This window comes from Hyaena hyaena, unplaced genomic scaffold (genome assembly GCF_003009895.1).
Source record: "Hyaena hyaena isolate Hyena2069 unplaced genomic scaffold, ASM300989v1 scaffold_186, whole genome shotgun sequence".
Classification (NCBI taxonomy): Eukaryota; Metazoa; Chordata; class Mammalia; order Carnivora; family Hyaenidae; genus Hyaena; species Hyaena hyaena.
In genome coordinates, this window is record NW_024080818.1 from 1,453,192 (window position 1) to 1,474,349 (window position 21,158).

A 21,158-nucleotide genomic window follows, 5' to 3' on the forward strand; every position below is an offset into this window, starting at 1 on the left:
ATGGAGAGAAAACATATCACATCAATTCAGACAGAGCATTTGAGAAAATTAGATATACACTTCCATGATTTAAAAACAAAACACAATAGGGGGGTCTGAGTGGCTCAGTCAGTTAAGTCTCCAACTTTGGCTCTGGTTGGAGCCAAACTCACAGTGTGTGTTTGAGCCCCATGTCAGACTCTGTGCTGACAGCTCAGATCCTGAAGCCTGCTTCAGATTCTGTGTCTCCCTCTCTCTCTGCCCCTCCCCAACTCTCATTCTGTCTTTCTGTCTCAAAAATAAATAAACATTAAAAATTAAAAAACAACAAATAGGAATAGGAGGAAACTACCTCAATATAATAAGTTAAGCCATATGTTAAAGACTCACAGCTAACATCATGTGCAATGGGGAAAGACTGAAAACTTTTCCTCTTAAGATCAAGAATAGGTCAAGGATGTCCACTCCTTCTAAGACTATTTAACAAGGAACTGAAAGTTCTAGTCAGAGGAATTACACAAGAAAAATAAAGAAAAGGAATACAAATTTGAAAAGAGAAAAAAAAATTATGTTTGCAGATGACTTGATCTTACATGTGGACAGCCATAAGTATTTCCAAGAAAAATTGTTAGAATAAGTAAATAAATTCAGCAAAGTTACAAGGATACAAAATAAAAAATCAGTTGCATTTCTATACACGAACAATGATCAATCTGAAATGGAAACTAAGAAAATCCCATTTATTACAGCATAAAAAATATACTTAGGAATAAGTTTAACCAACTAGGTTAAAGACTTGTACACCGAAAACTACAAAACCCTGCTAAAAGAAATCAAAGAAGTTACAAATGAACGGGAAGATATCTTGTGCTCATGGATTGGAAGACTTAATATTCTTAAAATATTTACACTATCTAAAGTAAGCTATAGCTTCAATGCAATGCCCTTCAAAATCCCAATGGCATTTTTTATAGATATAAAGCAAAAAAAGTCCAGAAATTCAAATGGAATCCCAAGGGACACCAAAGAGCTAAAACAATCTTGAAAAAGAAGAACAAAGTCGAAGGCCTCAGATTCTCTGATCTCAAAACTTAGTATAAAGTCACAATAATTTTAAGAAATTAAGACAGTGTACTACTGGCATAAAGACAGATATATAAGTCAAAAGAAAAAATAGAGCATCCAGAAATAAGCCCTTGCATATATGGCCACATGAATTTTGACTAGGGTGCCAAGACTATACAATGGGGAAAGGATAGTCTCTTCAACAAAAGGTGATGGGAAAACTAAATTGCCACATCTTAAAGGAGTGAAGTTGGACCTATATACAAAATGAACACAAAATGGGCTAGATACCTAAAAGTGAGACCTAAGCTCTTAGAAGAAAACATAGGGAAAAAGCTTTAGGACACCAGATTTGGCAGTGACTTCTTGGATATGACCCCAAAAGCACAGGCAATAAATGAATAAACAAAATAAAAGAACAAAAATTACATCAAATTAAAAAATCTTGAGTGTCAAAAGAAACAACAAAGTAAAAAGGCAACATACAGAATGGAAGAAAGTAATTGCAAATCATATATCTGAAAAGTTATTATCTAAAAAAAATATATATAGAACTTCTACAACAGTGACCACAAAAATAATCCAATGAAAAACAAGGTAAAGTACTTAAATAGACCTGTCTCCAAAGATGATATAAAAATGGCTAATCAGCACATAAAAAGATACTCAGTATCACTAATCATTAGGGAAATGCAAGTCAAAACCACGAGATAGCCCCTTCATACAAATCAGGAAGGCTGGTATCAAAATAAATGTTACCAAGAATGTAGAAAAGCTGGAACTCTTATGAATGTATGGTTTGTGGGAATGTAAAATGCACAGTAGTTATAGAAAACAGTACCTAAATTTTACCTTAAAAAAATATTAAGAATAGAATTATTACATCATCTGGCAATCCCAGCTCTGGGTATACACCCAAAAGAATTCAGAGTAAGGTCTCAAGAAGTTATTTGCATATCCATGTCCACAGCAGCATTATTCACAATCACCAAGAGGTGAAAGCAACCCAAATGTCATCAACAGACACAAGAATAAAGAAAACGTTAGGTATATACATACCATGGAATATTATGCAGTCTTTAAAAAAAGAAGGTAATCCTGTCATGCTATAACATGGATAAACCTAGAGGACACAGTAAGCAAATAAGCCAGTAACAGAAGGACAAAAACTTGTATGATTTTACTTATATGCAGGACCTACAATATTCAAAAACATACAAACAGAAAGTAGAAAAGTGGTTACCAAAAACTGGGAGGACTGGGGAGGGGAAATAAGTGCTTAATGAGTATAGTTTCAGTATTACAAGATTAAAAAGTTCTAGAAAACTAGGGATGACTAGGGGGCTCAGTCAGTTAACCATCTGACTTGATTTTGGCTCAGGTCATGATCTCATGGTTCATGAGTTTGAGGCCTGTATCTGGCTCTGTGTTGACAGCATGGATCCTGCTTGGGATTCCTTCATTCATTCATTCATTCATTCATTCATTCATTCTCTCTCAAAAACAAAAAAAATTATACAAATCTATAATACAACAATATAATATATTTAACACTGTGAACTGTATGTACGTTTACAAATGGTTATGACCATAACATTGTGTTTTTTACCAAAAAAAAAAAAAAAAAAAGATTTAAGCACACACACAAAAGTGAAGGTAAAATACTTTCTCAGACAAACAAAACGAAGGAATATGTTGCAAGAGAAGTTAAAATAAGTTCCACGGAGAGAAGAAAAAGGATATAGGTCAGAGCTGCAAATATACATAAAGAGAGGAGGAGTACTAGAGAAGGAATAAATTAAGGTAAAATACTTTCATTTTTATCATTCTTAATTGATAAAACAGATAACAGTTTCTTCAAAATAACAGTAACAACAATGTATTCAGTTATATATGCTCATCTAAATGTTTATATATACGTGAAATGAACAAAAGCAATGATACAAGGGATGAGGGGTAGTGAAGAAATTAGGAATATTTTGTTATAAAGTACTTCACTACCAGTATATTGTTACCTGAAGTTAGTTGTAAATGTATAGTTCGACTGTGGGGAAACCACTGGGAAAAATAAAGAAGTATAATTAATATACTAAGGTAGGAGAGAAAGTAGAATTCTATTAAATGCTCAGTTGAAACGACAAAACACAGAAAAAGAATAGAAGACGAAAACAGGAACAAAGAATGAAGGCAACAGTAACAAAAAATACAGTTACAAAATGGTAGATGTTAATACAACTACATCAACAATCGATTTAAATGTCAATGGTCTAAATATATCAACTAAAAGATTTTCAGAGTGGATCAAAACACAGGGAAAGCCAACTATGTGTTATCTATAAGAAACTCATTTTAAATATAAAGACACAGATTAAAAACAAAGGATGGAGAAAGGGATACCATGCCACTTTAGGTGAATGTTTGTGTCCCTCCAAAATTCTTATCTTGAAGCCTAATCCCTGATGTGAGGATATCTGGCACTTTGGGATGTGATTAAGCCATAAGGGTGGAGTCCTCACAAATGTTATTAGTGACTTTATAAAAGAGACCCCAGAGGCTCCCTTGCTCCTTCTGCCATATGAAGACACAGTGAGAAGACAGCTGTCTATGTACCAGGAAGCAGATTCTCAACAAACATCAAACTGCTGGCATCTCAGTCTTGGACTTCCTAGACTCCATAACTATGTGACATAAATGTTGGTTGTTTACCAACTCTATGTTATTTTTTGTTACAGTAGCCTGAACAGACTAAGACACATTCTAATAACACTAATAAAAGATAGCAGAGTAGCTATACTAATTTCAGATAGAGTAGGCTTCAGAGCAAGGAAAGTTACCAAAGATAGAAAGGGGTATTATTTGATGGTAAAGGGCTCAATACTCCAAGAAGACATAACAATTCTTAATGTGTATGTGCTTAAAAACAGAGCACAAAATACCTAAAGGCAAAAACCAATATAAATGCAAGAAGAAAAAAATGCAAGAAGAAATAGATAAATCCACTATTATAGTTGGAGACTTCAACACCTCTCTATTAGCAATGAAGATCCAGTAAGCAGAAAATCAGTAAGGATATAGTTGAACTCTAAATCATCATCAATCAACGGGATATGAATGACATATAGACTATTGCATCCATTTAGGAGCAGACTCTATATTCTTTTCAAGCTCACATGGGACGTTCAACAAGGCAGACCACATTTTGAGCCATGAAACACACCTAAAGAAATTTAAAAGAAATCAATGTCTGCTCTCAAACCACAATTTTATTAAACTAGAAATCAGTATCAGAAATAGTATCAGAAAGAGGGCTTGGAAAACCCAAAATACCTGGAGAATAAACAACTCACTTCTAAACAACACATGCATCAAAGGAGAAACTTTTTAAAAAGAACTTTTTAAATATTTCTAACTAAATGAAAATGATAAATACAACATCAAAATTTGTGGAATGCAGTGAGGGCAATTCTTAGAGTGAGTTATAGCTCTGGATGTGTGTGTGTGTGTGTGTGTGTTTAAGAAAAGAAAGATCTAAAATGAATAATCTAAGCTTTCACCTTAGAAAACTAGATAAAGAAGAGCAAATTAAATCCAAAGAAAGCACAAGAAAAAAATTAAAATCCTATTTTAGTTTACTGTAGAAGTCAATGAAATTGCAAATAGGAAATCAATGGAGAAAAATCCATGAAACAGAAAGCTAATTCTTTTCAAAAGATCAGTAAGCCTCTAGGCAAGCTTATTAAAAAAAAAGAGAGAGAAAAACAAATTAGTAATATCAGAAATGAAAAAGGTGGGGCGCCTGGGTGGCTTGGTCGGTTGAGCGTCCGACTTTCGCTTGGGTCATGATCTCGCGGTTGGTGGGTTCGTGCCCCGCGTCGGGCTCTGTGCTGACAGCTCAGAGCCTGGAGCCAGTTTCAGAGTCTGTGTCTCCCTCTCTCTCTGACCCTCACCTGCTCACGCTGTCTCTCTCTCCTAGAAATAAATAAAAATTAAAAAAAAAAAAAAAAAAGAAATGAAAAAGGTATCATCACTACAGATTCCATATATATTAAAAGGCTAGTACAGGAATAATGTGAACAACTCTATGTTCACAAATTTGATGGCAATAAAATGGACCAATTCCTTGAAAGACACACCTAACAAAACTCACATAAGGAGAAATAGATGGTCTGAATAGGCTTATATTAAAAAATAATGAACCAGGGGCACCTGGGTGGCTCAGTCGGTTAAGCATCTGACTTCGGCTCAGGTCATGATCTCACAGCTTGTGGGTTCAAGCCCCGCATCAGGCTCTGTGCTGACAGCTAGCTCAGAGCCTGGAGCCTGTTTCAGATTCTGTATCTCTCTCTCTCTCTGACCCTCCCCTGCTCATGCTATCTCTCTCTCTCTCTCAGAAATAAATTTTTAAAAAATTTTTTTAAATTAAAAAAAAAAAAAGAACCAATAATTAATTAATATACAAAAACAGAAAATACTAGACCCAATTGGTTGCAGGGGTGAATTCTACGAAACATTTAAAGAGCTATCAATGTTTTACAGTCTTCCAGAAAACAGAAGCAGAGGGAATACTTCCTAATTCATTCTATGAAGCTACAGTGCCCTGCCCTAATATAAAAACCAAAGAATTCTAAGAAAAACTACTAAGATCTCTCATGAACAAAGGTGATAAATTCTCAACAAAATATTAGTAAATTGAATCCAACAGTGTGTTAAAAAAAATATATACAACCATGACCAAAGTGGGATTCCCAACTGGATCACAGATTCAATGCAATCCCCAATCCCAGCATTTTTTTTTCTTTCTTGGATATTGACAAACTGATACAGAAGTTTATATGGAAAGGCATAAGGACAGAAGAGCCAAAATAATAATGAAGAAGAAAGTTGAACAAGTGATATTACTATAAGGCTACAATAATCCATACAGTATGGAATTGGTGCAAGAATAAACATATAGATAAATGGGACAGACTACACAATTCAGAAGCAGACAAATATAGTCAACTACTCTTTGACAACAGTGTAAGGGAGAAAGGATAGTCTTTTTCACAAATGGACAACTGGAACAACTGGACATATCAAAAAATGAATCTAGATAAAAGGGAACCTTCTCAACATCATAAAGGGCATTTTTGAAAATCACACTGCTAACATCATACTCAATGGTGAAAGACCAAATCTTCCTTCTTATAAGAGGAACAGACAAGTATGCACATTTTCACCACTGCTATTCAACATTATCATAGGGAATTACTATCAGAGTAGTGAGACAAGAAAGCAAAAGAACCCACATTGAAAACTATTTACAGAAGACATGATCCTATATATAGAAAATCCCAAAAAGTCCATAGAAAGCTACCAGAGCTAATAAATTCAGCAAAGTTGCAGGTTATAAGATTCTAGAAAAATCAGTTGGGTTTCTGTACAACATCAATTAACAATCCAAAAAGGAAGTTAATTGCATTTGTAATAGCATCTGAAAGAATAAAATACCTAGGAAAAAAATTTAACAAATGAAGTGGAAGACTTGTACACTGACAACTATAAGATATTGATGAAAGAAATTAAAGACAACCTAAATAAAATGGAAACATTCCATGTTCATGAATTGGAACGATTAATAGTAAGATGGCAATAACACCCTAAGCGATCTATAAATTCAACATAATCCTTATCAAAATTCCAATACCCTTTTTTTTATAGATATGGAAAATGTGATCCTTCAAAAGTAATTGCAAGGGATCTTGGATATCTAAAACACTCTAAAAAAGTTGGAGAACTTACACTTTTCTAATTCAAAACACACTGCAAATCTAAAGTAATCGAAACAGTGTAGTACTGGCATAAGGACAGACACACAGACCAATGAAAGAGACTTGAGTGTCTAGAAATAAACCCATACATCTACGGCCAAGATTTCAACAAGGGTGAAAGACCATTCAACGAGGAAAAATTAATCTCGTCAACAAATGGTGCTGAGACTACTGCATTTCGATGTATATGTGTGTGTCTGTGTGTGTGTATGTACACATATATGTAAATAAACTTGGATTTTCACACTATATATAAAAATTAACAGTGATCAAAGGCCTAGTATGAGCTAAAATCATAAAACTCTTAGAACATACAGGAAAATCTTCATACCATGGATTTGGCTGTGTATTCTTAATTATGACAACAAAAGCATGAACAATAAAAGAAGAGAGAAACTGGGACTTCGTCGTAATTAAAAACTTTGTGTTTCAAAGGACACTGACAAGGACATGGAGAAATAAGAACCTTCTGCACTGCTGCTCAGAATGTAAAGTGGCGCAGTAGCTGTAGAAGACAGTATGAATAGTTCCTCAGGAAGTTAAACACTGATTACCAAATGACGCAGCAATACCACACTTAGGTATGTACTCAAGAGAACTGAATTCAGGAACTCAAACATATACTTTTACAACAATTTTCATTGCAGCATTATTCACAATAGCCAAAAAGTGAAAGCAATCCATGTGTCCACTAGCAGATGATTAGATAAACAAAACGTGGTAGGAACACAATAAAATATTCCTCAGCCACTAAAAAGAATGAGGTTCTGGATCTCAGCGGGAAGATCACAGAGTAGGAGGACCCTAAGCTCACTTCCTCCCATGGATACAACTAGATAACATGTACATTAGTGTAAATAACCCAGAAAAGGACACAAAGACTGGCAGAACAGACTCTCCACAACTAAATGTAGAGACAAGGCCACATCGAAGGGGGCAGAAGGGGTCGAGACACTGTCAGGAGCTAAATGGGGCTGTCCAGGGGAGGGAGGAAAACCACAGGTGCAGAAATGGAAGAAAACCAGACCCTCACACCAAGCATTTGTGGCAAGGGAAACCTGCCTGAAAACCAGAGCAGCATAATTTTGTGACTTCTTACAATCAGCTGAGCTTAACACCAGGACTTTAAAGATCAGCAGGCTCAGCTCTGGGAGATCCAGGAGAGGGAAAGAAAACAGAATCCCCACCCTTAAAAAGACAGCACAACAAACAGCCCCAAGGAAATACAGCATAGAAGCATTAGTCTGGAGGAGGAAAAAAGAAGAAAAAAGCTTGGGGTATATAGGAAGGGGATTTGGTTAATAGTCTCAGAGTGTGTGTTGGAGGTGAAAATTTTCCAGGAACAAAGGAGCTGGCAGGCCCCATTTCCTACCCCCGCCCCCCACCCCCAGCCTAGACACATGGACATCTGCAGGAACCAGTAAAGCAGCAACATTTCCTACCTAATTTGCTAACAGTGTGTCCCACCCTTGCATTCTCCTACAGACCTGCCTCCAATATGCCATTGCCTGGAGCCCATCCATAGTAGTGCTACAAGGTTGGCAGGGTGCAAGCAGGCCCAACAGGGTCCAGCACTACTAAAAAGTGACTCTTGCCCCAAGGAAAGGGAAAAAACCACACACACCATTCCAACTGCACCCACCTACAAAAGTTTCTCAGGGGACAATACAGGGAAAGTGCCCTGCAGTTATGCACTATTACATCTCTGGAAAATGCCTAGTCTCAACTCAAGTTCAAGGCGGCCTCAGACTCGCCCACTAACAGCATAGGGACCAAACCCTGCCCACAATGGGCAAAGAGAGCCATTGCAGATGCTGGGACTGGAAGTAAAAGCAACTCAGCCACAATAGTAGGGCAAAATGAAGAGGCATAGGAATGTGTCCTAAATGAGAGAAGAGGACAAAATCATAGCAAGAGACCTAACTGAAACAGGTAACTAATATGCCTGATAGAGAATTTAAAGTAATGGTCATAATGATACTCACTGGACTTGAGAAAAGCATGAAGGACCTCAGTGAGATGCTTAATGAAGACATAGAAAAAATTAAAAAGAGCCAACCAAAGGTGAAGAACTCAATAACATATTAAAAATACATTACAAGGAATAAATAGCAGACTAGAGGAAGCGGAAGGATGGATCAGTGACCTGGAGGACTGAGTAATGGAAAGTGATCAAGCTGAAAAGGAGAGAGACAAAATAATAACAAAAACTGAAAACAGATGTAGTGTCACCATCAAGTGTAAAAACATCTGCATTATAGGGATAAAGGAAAAAAGAGAGAAAAGGGGAAGAAACCCTATTTGTAGAAATACTAGCTGAAAACTTCCCCAATCTGGGGAAGGAAACAGAAATCCAGATCCAGGAATCAAAGAGAGCCCCCTATAAAATCAACCTAAGGTGGTCCACACCAAGACATATAGTAATTAAAATGGCAAAAAGTAATGATAAAGAGAATTTTAAAAGCAGCAAGAGAAAATAGTTACATACAAGGGAAACTCAATAAGCCCATCAACAGATTTTGCAGCAGAAACTTTGTAGGCCAGAAGGGAGTGGCATGATATATTTAAAGTGCTGAAAAGAAAAACAAAACAAAACAACACTGCTGGTGAGAATACTCTATCCAGCAAAGCTATCATTCAGAATAAGAGAGATAGGGTTTCCCAAATATACAGAAGTTAAAGGAATTCACACCACTAAACGAGTCCTATGAAAAAAGTTAAAGGGGACTTTTAACTGAGTGGAAAGGAAAGACCATAAAGAGGAATAAAAAAAAGTAGGAAGTATAAAAGCAATAAGTGTATCTATAAAAATTAGTCAAGAGATTCTTAGATAAAAGGATGTAAAGTTTGACACACAGCACTAAATGGTGGGGGGTAGGGGGAGGAGTGAAAAATGGGCTAAGACTCAAGCAACCATCAACTTAATATAGACTGCTAAATGCAAAAGATGTTATATACAAACCTAATGGTAATGACAAATCAAAACCAGGAATGGATATGCAAAAAAAAAAAAAAAAAGAAAGAAAGAAAGAAAGAAAGGGATCCAAGTATATAACTAAAGAAAGGAATCCAAATATACAACTAAAGAAGACCAGCAAACTATGAGAGGAGAGAACAAGAGAAGGAACAGAGAAGAACTACAAACACTACCATAAAACAATAAACTAAATGGCAATAAGTACATACCTATCAATAATTACTTTGAATGTAAACAGACTAAATGCTCCAATCAAAAGACACAGGGTGACAGAATGGATAAAAAAAAAAAAAACGAGGCCCATTTATATGCTGCACACAATAGACTACTTAAGACCTAAAGACACAAGCAACTTGAAAGTGAAAGGATGGAAAGGCATTTAACATGCAAATGGAAGTGAAAAAAGCCAAGGAAGACAGAATAAACTTTAAAACAAAGACTGTAATAAGAGACAAAGAAGGATACTATATAATTATAAAGGGTACAATCAAGAAGATGTAACAATTGTAAACAGTTACACATCCAACATGGGAGCACCCAGATACATTTAGCAGCCAGTAACCAGCAGGAAGGAACTAATTGTAATACCATAACAGTAGGTGACTTTAACACCCCACTTATATAAATGGATAGATCATCCAAACAAAAAATAAATAAAACAGTGGCTCTGAGGGGCGCCTTGGGGCTCAGTCGGTTAAGTGTCCAACTTCGGCTCAGGTCATGATCTCGTGGTTTGTGGGTTCAAGCCCCATTTTGGGCTCTGTGCTCACAGCTAGCTCAGAGCCTGGAGCCTGCTTCAGATTCTGTTATCTCCCTCTCTCTCTGACCCTCTCCTACTCACGTTCTCTCTCTCTCTCTCTCTCAGAATAAAACATTACAAATTAAAAAAAAAAAAAAGAAAAAGAAAACAGTGGCTCTGAAATACATATTGGACCAGATGTATCTAACAGATATATTCAGAATACTCCATCCTGAAACATCAGAATACACATTCTTTTCAAGTGCACATGGAAAACAGAATAGATCAAATATTAGGACAAAAACCAAATTTCAACAAATTAAAAAAGGCTGAAGTCACACCTTGCATCTTTTTGATCACAACAGTGTAAAACAAGAAAGCAACCACAAGAAAAGAATCTGGAAAGAGCACCAATACATGGAAGTTAAATAACATGCTACTAAACGATGGATGGGTCAACCAAGAATCAAAGAGAAAATTAAAAAAAAAATACAAAGCAACAAATGAAAATGAAAACACAGTGGTCCAAAATCTTTGGGATGCAGCAAAGCTTTTATAAGAGTAAGTTTACAGCAATATAGGCCTAACTTAAGAAACAAGAAAACATCTCATAAATAACCTAACCTTACACCTAAAGTAGCTAGAAACAGAACAAAGGAAGGAAATAATAAAGATTAGAGCAGAAATAAATGAAATAGAAACTAAAACACCCAAAAGAACAGATCAATGAAACCAGGAGCTGGTTCTTCAAAAAGATCAACAAAACTGATACACGTTTAGCCAGACTCATGAGAGAGTGTAAGAGTGAGAGAGAGATAACTGAAACAAAATCAGAAATGATAGAGAAATAACAACTGATAGTACAGAAATACAAAGAATTATGAGAGAACATTATGAAAAACTGTATGCCAACAAATTGGACAACTTGGAAGGAATGATAAATTTCTAGAACCATATAACCTTCCAAAACTGAATTAGGAAGAAATAGAAAATTTTAACAGACTGATTGCCAGCAACAGAATTGAATCACTAATCAAAAAACTCCCAAGAAGCAAAAAGTCCAGGACCAGATGGCTTCACAAGCGAATTCTACCAAACATTTTAAAGGAGAGTTAATACCTATGCTTCTCAAACTATTCTAAAAAACAGAAGAGGAAGGAAAGCTTCCAAATTTATTCTATGAGGCCAATATTATTACCCTGATACCAAAACCAGATAAAGACACCACAAAACTGGCAAACCAAATCCAACTATACACTTAAATCACCAAGATCAAGTGGAATTTACTTTGGGGATGTGAGGGTGGCTCAATATTCACAAATTAATCAACTTGCTATATAACATCAATAAAAGGATAAAAACCATACAATCATTTCAATAGGTACAGAAAAAGCATTTGACAAAATACAACTTCATTCAGGATAAAAACTCTCAATAAAGTAGGTTTAGAGGGAACATACATCAACATAATAAAGGACATATATGAAAAATCTACAATTAACATCATACTTGATGGGGAAAGACTGAGAGCTTTTCCCCTAAAGTCAGGAACAGAACAAGAATGTCCATTCTCACCACTTTTATTCAACATAGTACTGGAAGTCCTAGCCATAGCAATCAGACAACAAAAAGAACTAAAAGGCATCCAAATTGGTAAAGAAGTAACTTTCACAACTTGCAGATGACATGATACTATTATACATAAAGCCCTGAAGACTTGCCAAAAATCTTCTAGAATTGATAAATGGATTTAGTAAGTTAGCAAGATACAAAATCACTATACAAAAATCTATTGCATTTCTATACACTAATAATGAAGCTGGAGAGAGAAAGAGAAATTAAGACTATAATCCCATTTATAATTGCACCAAAAATAAAATACCTAGGAATAAACTTAACCAAGGAGGTGAAAGACTATACTCTGAAAACTATAAAACACTTATGAAAGAAATATAAGATGACACAAAGAGATGAATAGATATTCCATACTTATGGACTAGAAGCCCATTGTTAAATATTGTTACAGTGTCCATACTACCCAAAGCAATCTATAGATTTAATGCAATCTCTATCAAAATACCAACAGCACTTTTCACAGAACTTGAACAAACAATCCTAAAATTGGTATGGAACCACAAAAAACCACAAAGAGCCAAGCAATCTTGAAACAGAAAAACAAACCTGGAGATATGACAATCCCAAATTTCAAGATATACTACAAAGCTGTAGTAATCAAAACAGTGTGGTACTGGCACAAAAATAGATCAACAGAATGGAATAGAAATAAACTCAGAAATAAAACCATGGGAATATGGTCAATTAATCTTTGACAAAGAAAGCAAAAATATACAATGAGAAAAAGACAGTCTCTTCAACAAATGATGTTGGGAAAACAACAGCTATATGCAAAAGAATGAAAGTGAACCACTTTCTTACACTATACACAAAAGTAAACTCAAAATGGATTAAGGACCTAAATGTAAGACCTGAAACCATAAAATTTCCAGAAGAGAGCACAGGCAGTAATTTCTCTGACATTGGCTATAGAAACATTTTTCTAAACAGGTCTCCTGAGGCAAGAGAAACAAAAGCAAAAATAAACTGTTGGGACTGCATCAAAATAAAAAAGCTTCTGCACAGCAAAGGAAACAATTAACAAAACTAGGCAACCTAGTGAATGGAAGAAAATATTTGCAAATGACATGTCTAATAAAGGGTTAATAGCCAAAATATGTAAGGAACTTCTAAAACTCAATGCCCGCTAAAACAAACAACAATAACAAACCCTCATTATCCAAAAAACAATCCAGTTAAAAATGAGCAGGGGCACTTGGGTGGCTCAGTCAGTTAAGTATCAGACTTCAGCTCAGGTCACGATCTCACGGTTTGTGGGCTCGAGCCCCGCGTTGGGCTCTGTGCTGACAACTCAGAGCCTGGAGCCTGCTTCAGATTCTGTGTCTCACTCTCTGACCCTGCCCCACTCGCATTCTGTCTCTGTCTCTCTCGATTTAAAAAATTAAAAAAAAAAAAAAAAAAAACATTAAAAAATGGGCAAGAGACATGAACAGTTATTTCTCTAAAAAAGACATACAGATGGCCAACAGACACGTGAACAGTTGCTCATTGTCACTCATCATTAGGGAATACAAATCAAAACAATAATGAGATATCACCTCACACCTGTCAGAAGAGCTAATAGCAAAAACACAAGAAACAACAGGTGGTAGTGAGGCTGTGAAGACAAAGGAACCCTCTAGCACTGTTTGTGATAATGCAAACTGGTGCTGCCACTCTAGAAGACAATATGGACTTTCCTCAAAAAGTTAAAAATAGAACTATGCCATGATCCAGCAATCACACTGCTGGGTATTTCCCCGAAGAATATAAAAACACTAATTCAAAGGGATACATGCACCTCTATGTTTACAGCAGCATTATTTACAACAGCCAAGATATGGAAGCAGCTCAAGTATCAACTGATGAGTGGATAAAGAAGAGGTGGTATGTATACAATGGAACACATTCAACCATACAAGAGAATGAAATCTTGCCATTTGCAATGACATGGGTGGAGTACAATGCTAAGCAAAATACGGCAACAGAGAAAGACAAATACCATATGATCAACCAGAGAAAGACAAATACCATATGATTTCACACATATGTGGAATTTAAGAAACAAACGAAGCAGAGAGAGAAAGAGAGAGAGAGATGAAAGATGAGAGCAAGAAAGAGATAGAGAAACCAAGCAACAGACTCTTAACCAGAGAAAACAAACTGATGGTTACTAGAAGAGGGGATGAAGTAATGGGGATTAAGAAGTAAGAAGTGTCCTTGTCGTGATGAGCACCAAATGATTAAAATAAAAACTTTAAAAAATTTCAATTCAAAAATAGGAAAAATTCAATCATACTGTTTTGGAATGAATACACAGGTAGCAAAACTTAACACAAAAACAACGATATGATTATCATAAACCTGAAGGGTCTTCCAGTGAGAAGGAAAGGATTATAATCCAGAAGGGTATGCAATAGTTTCTGGGGTGCTAGTAATGTTCTATTTCTTGCATATTATACTTCACATTAAAAAAACAAAAACAAAACAAAACAAAAAAACAAGATGGTAAGGATAAACATCACTCCAGGGGTGCTTGGGTGGCTATGCTGGTTAAACTTACAACTCTTGATTTTGGCTCAGGTCATGATCTCAGTTTCATGAGTTCAAGCCCTGTGTGGAGCTCTGTGCTGACAGTGAAGAGCCTGCTTGAGATTCCCCCCGTCTCTGCCCACTCGTATTCTCTCTCAAAATAAATAAGTGAGAAAAACACCATTATGTTGACTGGTTCACAATAATAAGCCTTAAAGGGAGGTTCAGGCTGCCAGGAAATCATGCTATATCACCCTGGTCCATCTGCCCACTTACTCTCCTGGAATATTTCATATCTTTCTGCTCTAAACCTCTGACATCTCCTCTCCCATTGTCATCTATAGTTGACGATTGTGTTTCCTGCTTCACTGAAAATGAGAGTAAAAAAAACTTCTACAGACTTACCATCATAAACACCCACGTCCCAGGATTTTGCACCCACATATTTCTACCTTCCCTTAGCTCAACTCTCCATGTTACTATGTGAGGCCAGTCCACCTGTTTGTGCACCCACAGCCCTTCCTCCTCACCTTCTCAGAGACATTACAGCAATTCTCCCATGTCACCTGTATCATCGATTTCCTTCAGCAAACATGTTGTTACTTCTCAACCCAGCTTCTCTATCAGCTATTACCCTATTTCGTTGTTTCTGTTTGTAGTTAAATTGCTTGAAAACGTTTGTAGTTACTGCCTCTGATCCTTTTCCTTCCATTCTTTCTTAAACCCATCACAGTCGGGTTTTGGCCTGTCAAAACTGCTCACCAAGACAATAACTTCTAATGGTCAACTTTTGGCTCTCATCTTACTTATCTATCAGGAGCATTTGACACAGGTTATTACTCCTTGCTCTTTTTTTACATCTCTTCAGTTTCCAGTAAATCCCTCTCTTCTGATTTTCCCCTGACATAACTGGTCACTCGTGCTCCATCTCCACTGCCAGTTCCTCTTCTTTCTTACTTAGAGTTGGAATGCTGCCCTATGTCTTTGGTATTCTCCTGTCCACCTATACTTATTCTCTTGATGCTATCACCCAGACTCATGATTTAAATACACCTCTATACAGGGGCGCCTGGGTGGCTTAGTCGGTTAAGCGTCCGACTTTCGCTTAGGTCATGATCTCGCGGTTCATGAGTTCGGGCCCCGTGTCGGGCTCTGTGCTGACTGCCAGCTCGGAGCCTGGAGCCTATTTCAGAGTCTGTGTCTCCATCTCTCTCTGACCCTCCCCTGCCCATGCTCGCTCTCTCTCTCTCTCTTCTAGAAATAAAAAAAAAACAAAAAACAAAAAACATCTTTATACAATACTTCCAGGTCAGGTCCCTCTCTTAAACTCCAGACTCATTTATAACATCTACTAGACATCTAAAATTTCATATACCCAAAACGAATTTCCTCAATTTTCATTCAAAACCTGCTCCACCATCTATTAACCATTTCCTTATTTCTGTTTAAGGCAATGCCATTCTTCCTATCTGGAGTCATCCATGTTTTTTCTCCCCACATCTAGTCTGCTAATAAATCCAGTGTATTCCATCTTCCAAATATACCCAGAATTTAAGATTTCTTCACCTCTTCCACTGCTAAAACTTAGTCTAAACCACCGTCATATCTCACTTGGATTACTGCAATGGCCTTTTATCTGGTCTCTGCTTATACCCTTATCCCTCTACACCCTATTCTTAACATAGCAGCAGAAAGACCCTTTTAATAATTAATTGACATATTACCTTTCCTATGCTCAAAATCCTATAATGTCTACTCATCTTATTAAGATGAAAAACCAACTATGCATGCCCAGGACAATACCAACCTTTTAAACTATTTTTCTGGGCTTAGGAAACACAAAAATAAACACAAAATGGAGCTAAAAATAAAAAAGTCATCCCTAAAGTCAGTCCTCAAACCACTTTTAACCTATGAATAACTTCTACTTAATCTACACTGAATGATGACAGTGTAGTAGATTTTTATAGATGTCTCTACTTATTCCTCTTAACACATGGTACTTTTTTAAATTAAATTTTGTATTTTTCATAGAATAATGGTTATTATAAATGGAAGGTTTTTAAAATACTTTATTACTTGGAAAACAAAATTTTGGCAGAACTAAATTTTAATGCCTTCACCATTTCTCCTCTCTATGCATCTTCTCTGATAAATTAAAAAAAAAAACAGAATACTTTAACTGGTATATGAAACTGAAAAGTCTGGGGACTAATAGCTAAAAGGATTTAACAAGAATGCACCTGCACTAAAAGCTCACTAAAGCATAAGCAGTAGAAATTATACTGTCTAGATTATTAGACACACACCCCTTCCCAGCTCTCAGTGCTGGCTGTGTGGCATTAAAGTTTTTTGCCTCTCTGACCCTCTATTTCCTCATCCATAATGCCCATTAAAGTACCCAGTTCAGAGGAATATGAAAATTAAATGAAACAATATATTTAAAATATATTGACATATAATAGCTACATGTGTGTTTAGTTAATGCAACACTATTAATTATGTGTTTAGTTAATTCAGTGTTAATACAGTGGGTGGTGTATGGTGGGAGAGGGAGCGGAGCCAGTGTCAGGGGGAGTAGACCATCCTAATGCACAGAAGTATTTTATCCACTTAGGTACAGAATTGCTGGCACATGGTGACAATAAAAAGCATTCTGGTCAAGTTTCACTACTGTTTGTAAATTCTCCACAGTCCATTTACCCCCGTCTTGCCTTCACCAGAGTACACCACAGCAAAAGACCATCTCCCACATTAACAGAGTATTAGGCACACTGTATGGCAAAGACAGAGAAAGGAGTATTAAAGTAAGGTCACCATGTATTCTTAAATAAACTAATGGTGATTATTTAGAAAATAAAAATATCCACTTACCTTTCTTGAATTTATGCACAGGGAGTTTCTTAAGTTGATCTTTACGAAGTCTGTTTCTTCTAGCTCTGTGTCTATCCTGGACAAATTTTGTGATCTAAAAGAAAAAAAAAAAAAATCAGATATTAAACATGCAAATAGAAAATAGCCATTAAAATAATACATATATTTTAAGTTTCTGGATAGCTGCTGCAAATCAAATTCAGTTTACTTACACCCTAGTCATATTATTATTAATTGAAGCACTAATTACATAAGTGATTAGTTATCCCAAATATTACGCTTTGTATTTTATTCACTGACCCAAATTACCTTTACTTACTTTAACAGAAACATTATAAATAACATAGAACTGGTGTTTTTTTGCAAATATAAGTGGTAGACCATAGGTTACAAAGATTCCACTAGAGCAAGAAGGCAGAGTTGAAATTCCTGTAAATTACAAACTAATAACATTTTCAAACATTTATTAATCACTACGCTCTCAGCTGTAGCAGCAAACTGAATAGAAGTACTACATAACACCTATACTATGCATATTCAGAAATGCTGGATAAAATCTACAAAACATTTCAACTATAAATTACTATGCTTGCAAAAATGAAAAGTCCACAGGGGCAGAGCCAAATGTCAAAAGTAACAACCATAAAAAGAAAATTTTGACTCAGCGTTACTCATCATCAGGGAAATACAAATCAAAACTACACTGAGATACCACCTCACGCTGGTCAGAGTGGCTAAAATAAACAAATCAGGAGACTCTAGATGCTGGTGAGGATGTGGAAAAACAGGCACCCTCCCACACTGTTGGTGGGAAGGTAAACTGATGCAGCCCTTCTGGAAAACAGTGTGGAGGTTCCTCAAAAAATTAACAATAGAACTCCCCTAGGACCCAGCAATAGCACTGCTAGGAATACCCAAGGGATCCAGGAGTGCTGATGCATAGGGGCACAAGTACCCCAATGTTCATAGCAGCACTCTCAACAATAGCTAAAACATGGAAAGAGCCTAAGTGTCCATCAACAGACAAATGGATCAAGAAGATGTGGTTTATCTATACAATGGAATACTACATGGCAATGAAAAAAAATGAAATCTGGCCATGTGTAGCAACATGGATGGACCTTGAGGGTGTTATGCTGAGTGAGGTAAGTCAGGCAGAGAAGGACAGATACCTATGTTTGCATGTAATAGGTGGATTAGGAGGAACTTAATGGAGGACAATGCGGGAGGAGAAGGGGAAAAATAGTTGGGGAGAGAGAGGGAGGCAAACCATGAGAGACTCTTGAATGCTGAGAACAAAATAAGGGATGATGGAGGGGTGGGAGAGAGGGGAAAGGGGGTGATGGGCACGGAGGAGGGTACTTGTTGGGAATAGCACTGGGTGTTATATGGAAACCAACTTGACAATAAACTAAGAAAAAAAAAGAAAATTTTGACAAATTTGACTATATCAACGTGAAGGACTTCTGTCCTCCAAAGACCCTATTAAAAAATAAAAAAACAAGCCACAGACTAAGAGAAAATAGTTGTAAATTGCATATTTGATAAGGGATTTGTATGCAGAACTCAAACATAATAACAAAAAAACAAAAAACAGTCAACCCAATAGGAAAAAAATAGGCAAAATATTTTAACAAGCCTTCACCACAGCAGATATATGCATGGCAAATAAGCACCAGAAGACATACTCAATTCAACATAATTAGTCAATGAGAATATGACAATTCAAATCACAAATACCACTGTATAGAAGAGAATGACTAAAATTAAAAAGACTGACTATATCGAGTGTTGGCCAGGAGGTGGAGGAACTGGCACTGTGACACACAGCTGGTACAGACACTTTGGAATGCTGATGAATTCTTATAAATGTAAACACACAATTACCGTATGACTCAATCACCCGACTCCTACTTATAGGCATAAAAGCACATGTCTGTATAACAGCTTGTACACAAATGTCCATGTCAGCTTTATTTATAATATCCAAAACCCAGAAATAACCCAAATGCCTATCAAATGGGTAAATGGATTTAAAAAAAAAACTGTGATACATTCATATAATCAAACATAACTGGGTTAAAAAAAATGAATCAACATACACAATAAAATGTATAAACCTCAAAATAATTATTCTGAGAGAAAGAAGGCATACACAAAAGAGTACATAATGTATAATCCCATGTGTAGAAAGTTGAAGAAAATACAAACTAATCTGTAGTGACCAAAAGCAGATCTGCAGCTGTCTAGGGATGGAGGGTAGGAAGAGAATGAGGACCTGACGGGGTGGGAGGCAGGGATTATCAAGGTGCATGAGGAAGTTTGTTGAGTTGATTGATATTTCGGTACCTTGACTATGGTAGTGGTTTCACAAGTGTGTGTGTTTGTGTGTGTGTGTGTGTGTGCATGCACACGTGTGTGTGTCAAAATTTACCAAACTGGGGGAAAGCAAAAGGGCCTCCACATATTCTCAGGCTTTTCCTCTGGTGCCCTCCTGTTCCGACCCTCCCCATCACACACACAAGGAGTTTACACACACACACAACCATTTTGTCAACACGTAGAATATTTAGTGGAAAGAGGAACAAGACAGAGAAAATGTACAGATTACACCAGTCATAAATGACTACCTCAAGAAACAAGCCAAAGTACATATGGTGGAGAGTCCTAAATACCACTACGAGCAGGGAAATAAAATAACCAAAGTCTCAACAACAGAGACCAAGAGACACCATTCAAAGACCACGTCCTGAATGGACAGGCCCTGGACAGTCATGAGGCTTCTTTAATACAGCAGCACTCGCAGGTGCAGCGTGCATAACAAGCTTTTAAAACTAACAAGAGACAGAAAAATAGCCAAAATGATGAAACTGAAGAACTCCCCTCTAAGGAAATTCCAGGAAGAAATGAAGCTAAAGAACTGCTCAAAACAGATATAAGCAACATAACTGAACAAAAATATAGAACAATAGTTATAAAGTTAATCGCTGCACTTGAAAAAGGCATGGAAGACATCAAAGAAACTATTGCAACAAAGACTATGGAGCTTAAAAATAGCTGTGATAAATTTAAAAATGCTATAAATGAGATGAATAATAAAATGGAGGAGTCCAATGCACGGATTGAAGAGAGAGAGGAGAATAGATGAGTTAGCAGACACAATTATAGAAAAAGAGGGAGCCAAGAAAAAGAGAGATAAACTGATCCAGGAACACGAAAGGAGAGTTCGAGAGCTAAGTGATACAATCAAATGGAACAATATACATATCATAGGAATTCGGAAAGAGGAAGAAAGAGGGAAAGGCACTGAAGGAGTCCTTGAACAAATTATAGCAGAGAACTTCCCCAATGTGGGGTAGGAAGCAGACACTGAAATCCAAGAGGCACAGAGAACTCCCCTCAGATGTAACTTCAATCGATCTTCTGCATGATATATCATAGCAAAACTGGCAAAATATAAGGACAAAGAGAGAATTCTGAAAGTAGCTGGGGATAAAAGGGCCCTTAAAAAGGGAAACCTATCAGAGTGGTGACAGACCTATCTACTGAAACTTAGCAGGCCAGAATG

The 21,158-nt window shown here is 36.5% G+C and overlaps 1 protein-coding gene across 3 annotated transcripts in view; it reads right to left on the reverse strand.

Annotated features, from left to right (window-relative positions):
- Nucleotides 1-21,158, reverse strand: part of RNF13 (ring finger protein 13) — a 163,842-nt gene that overhangs the window by 27,494 nt on the left and 115,190 nt on the right. For all 3 annotated transcript variants that reach the window (XM_039241011.1, XM_039241010.1, XM_039241012.1), the window contains one exon: nucleotides 17,591-17,684. In XM_039241011.1, coding sequence (XP_039096942.1) covers nucleotides 17,591-17,684 — 94 coding nt within the window. The remainder of the gene's footprint in view (nucleotides 1-17,590; nucleotides 17,685-21,158) is intronic.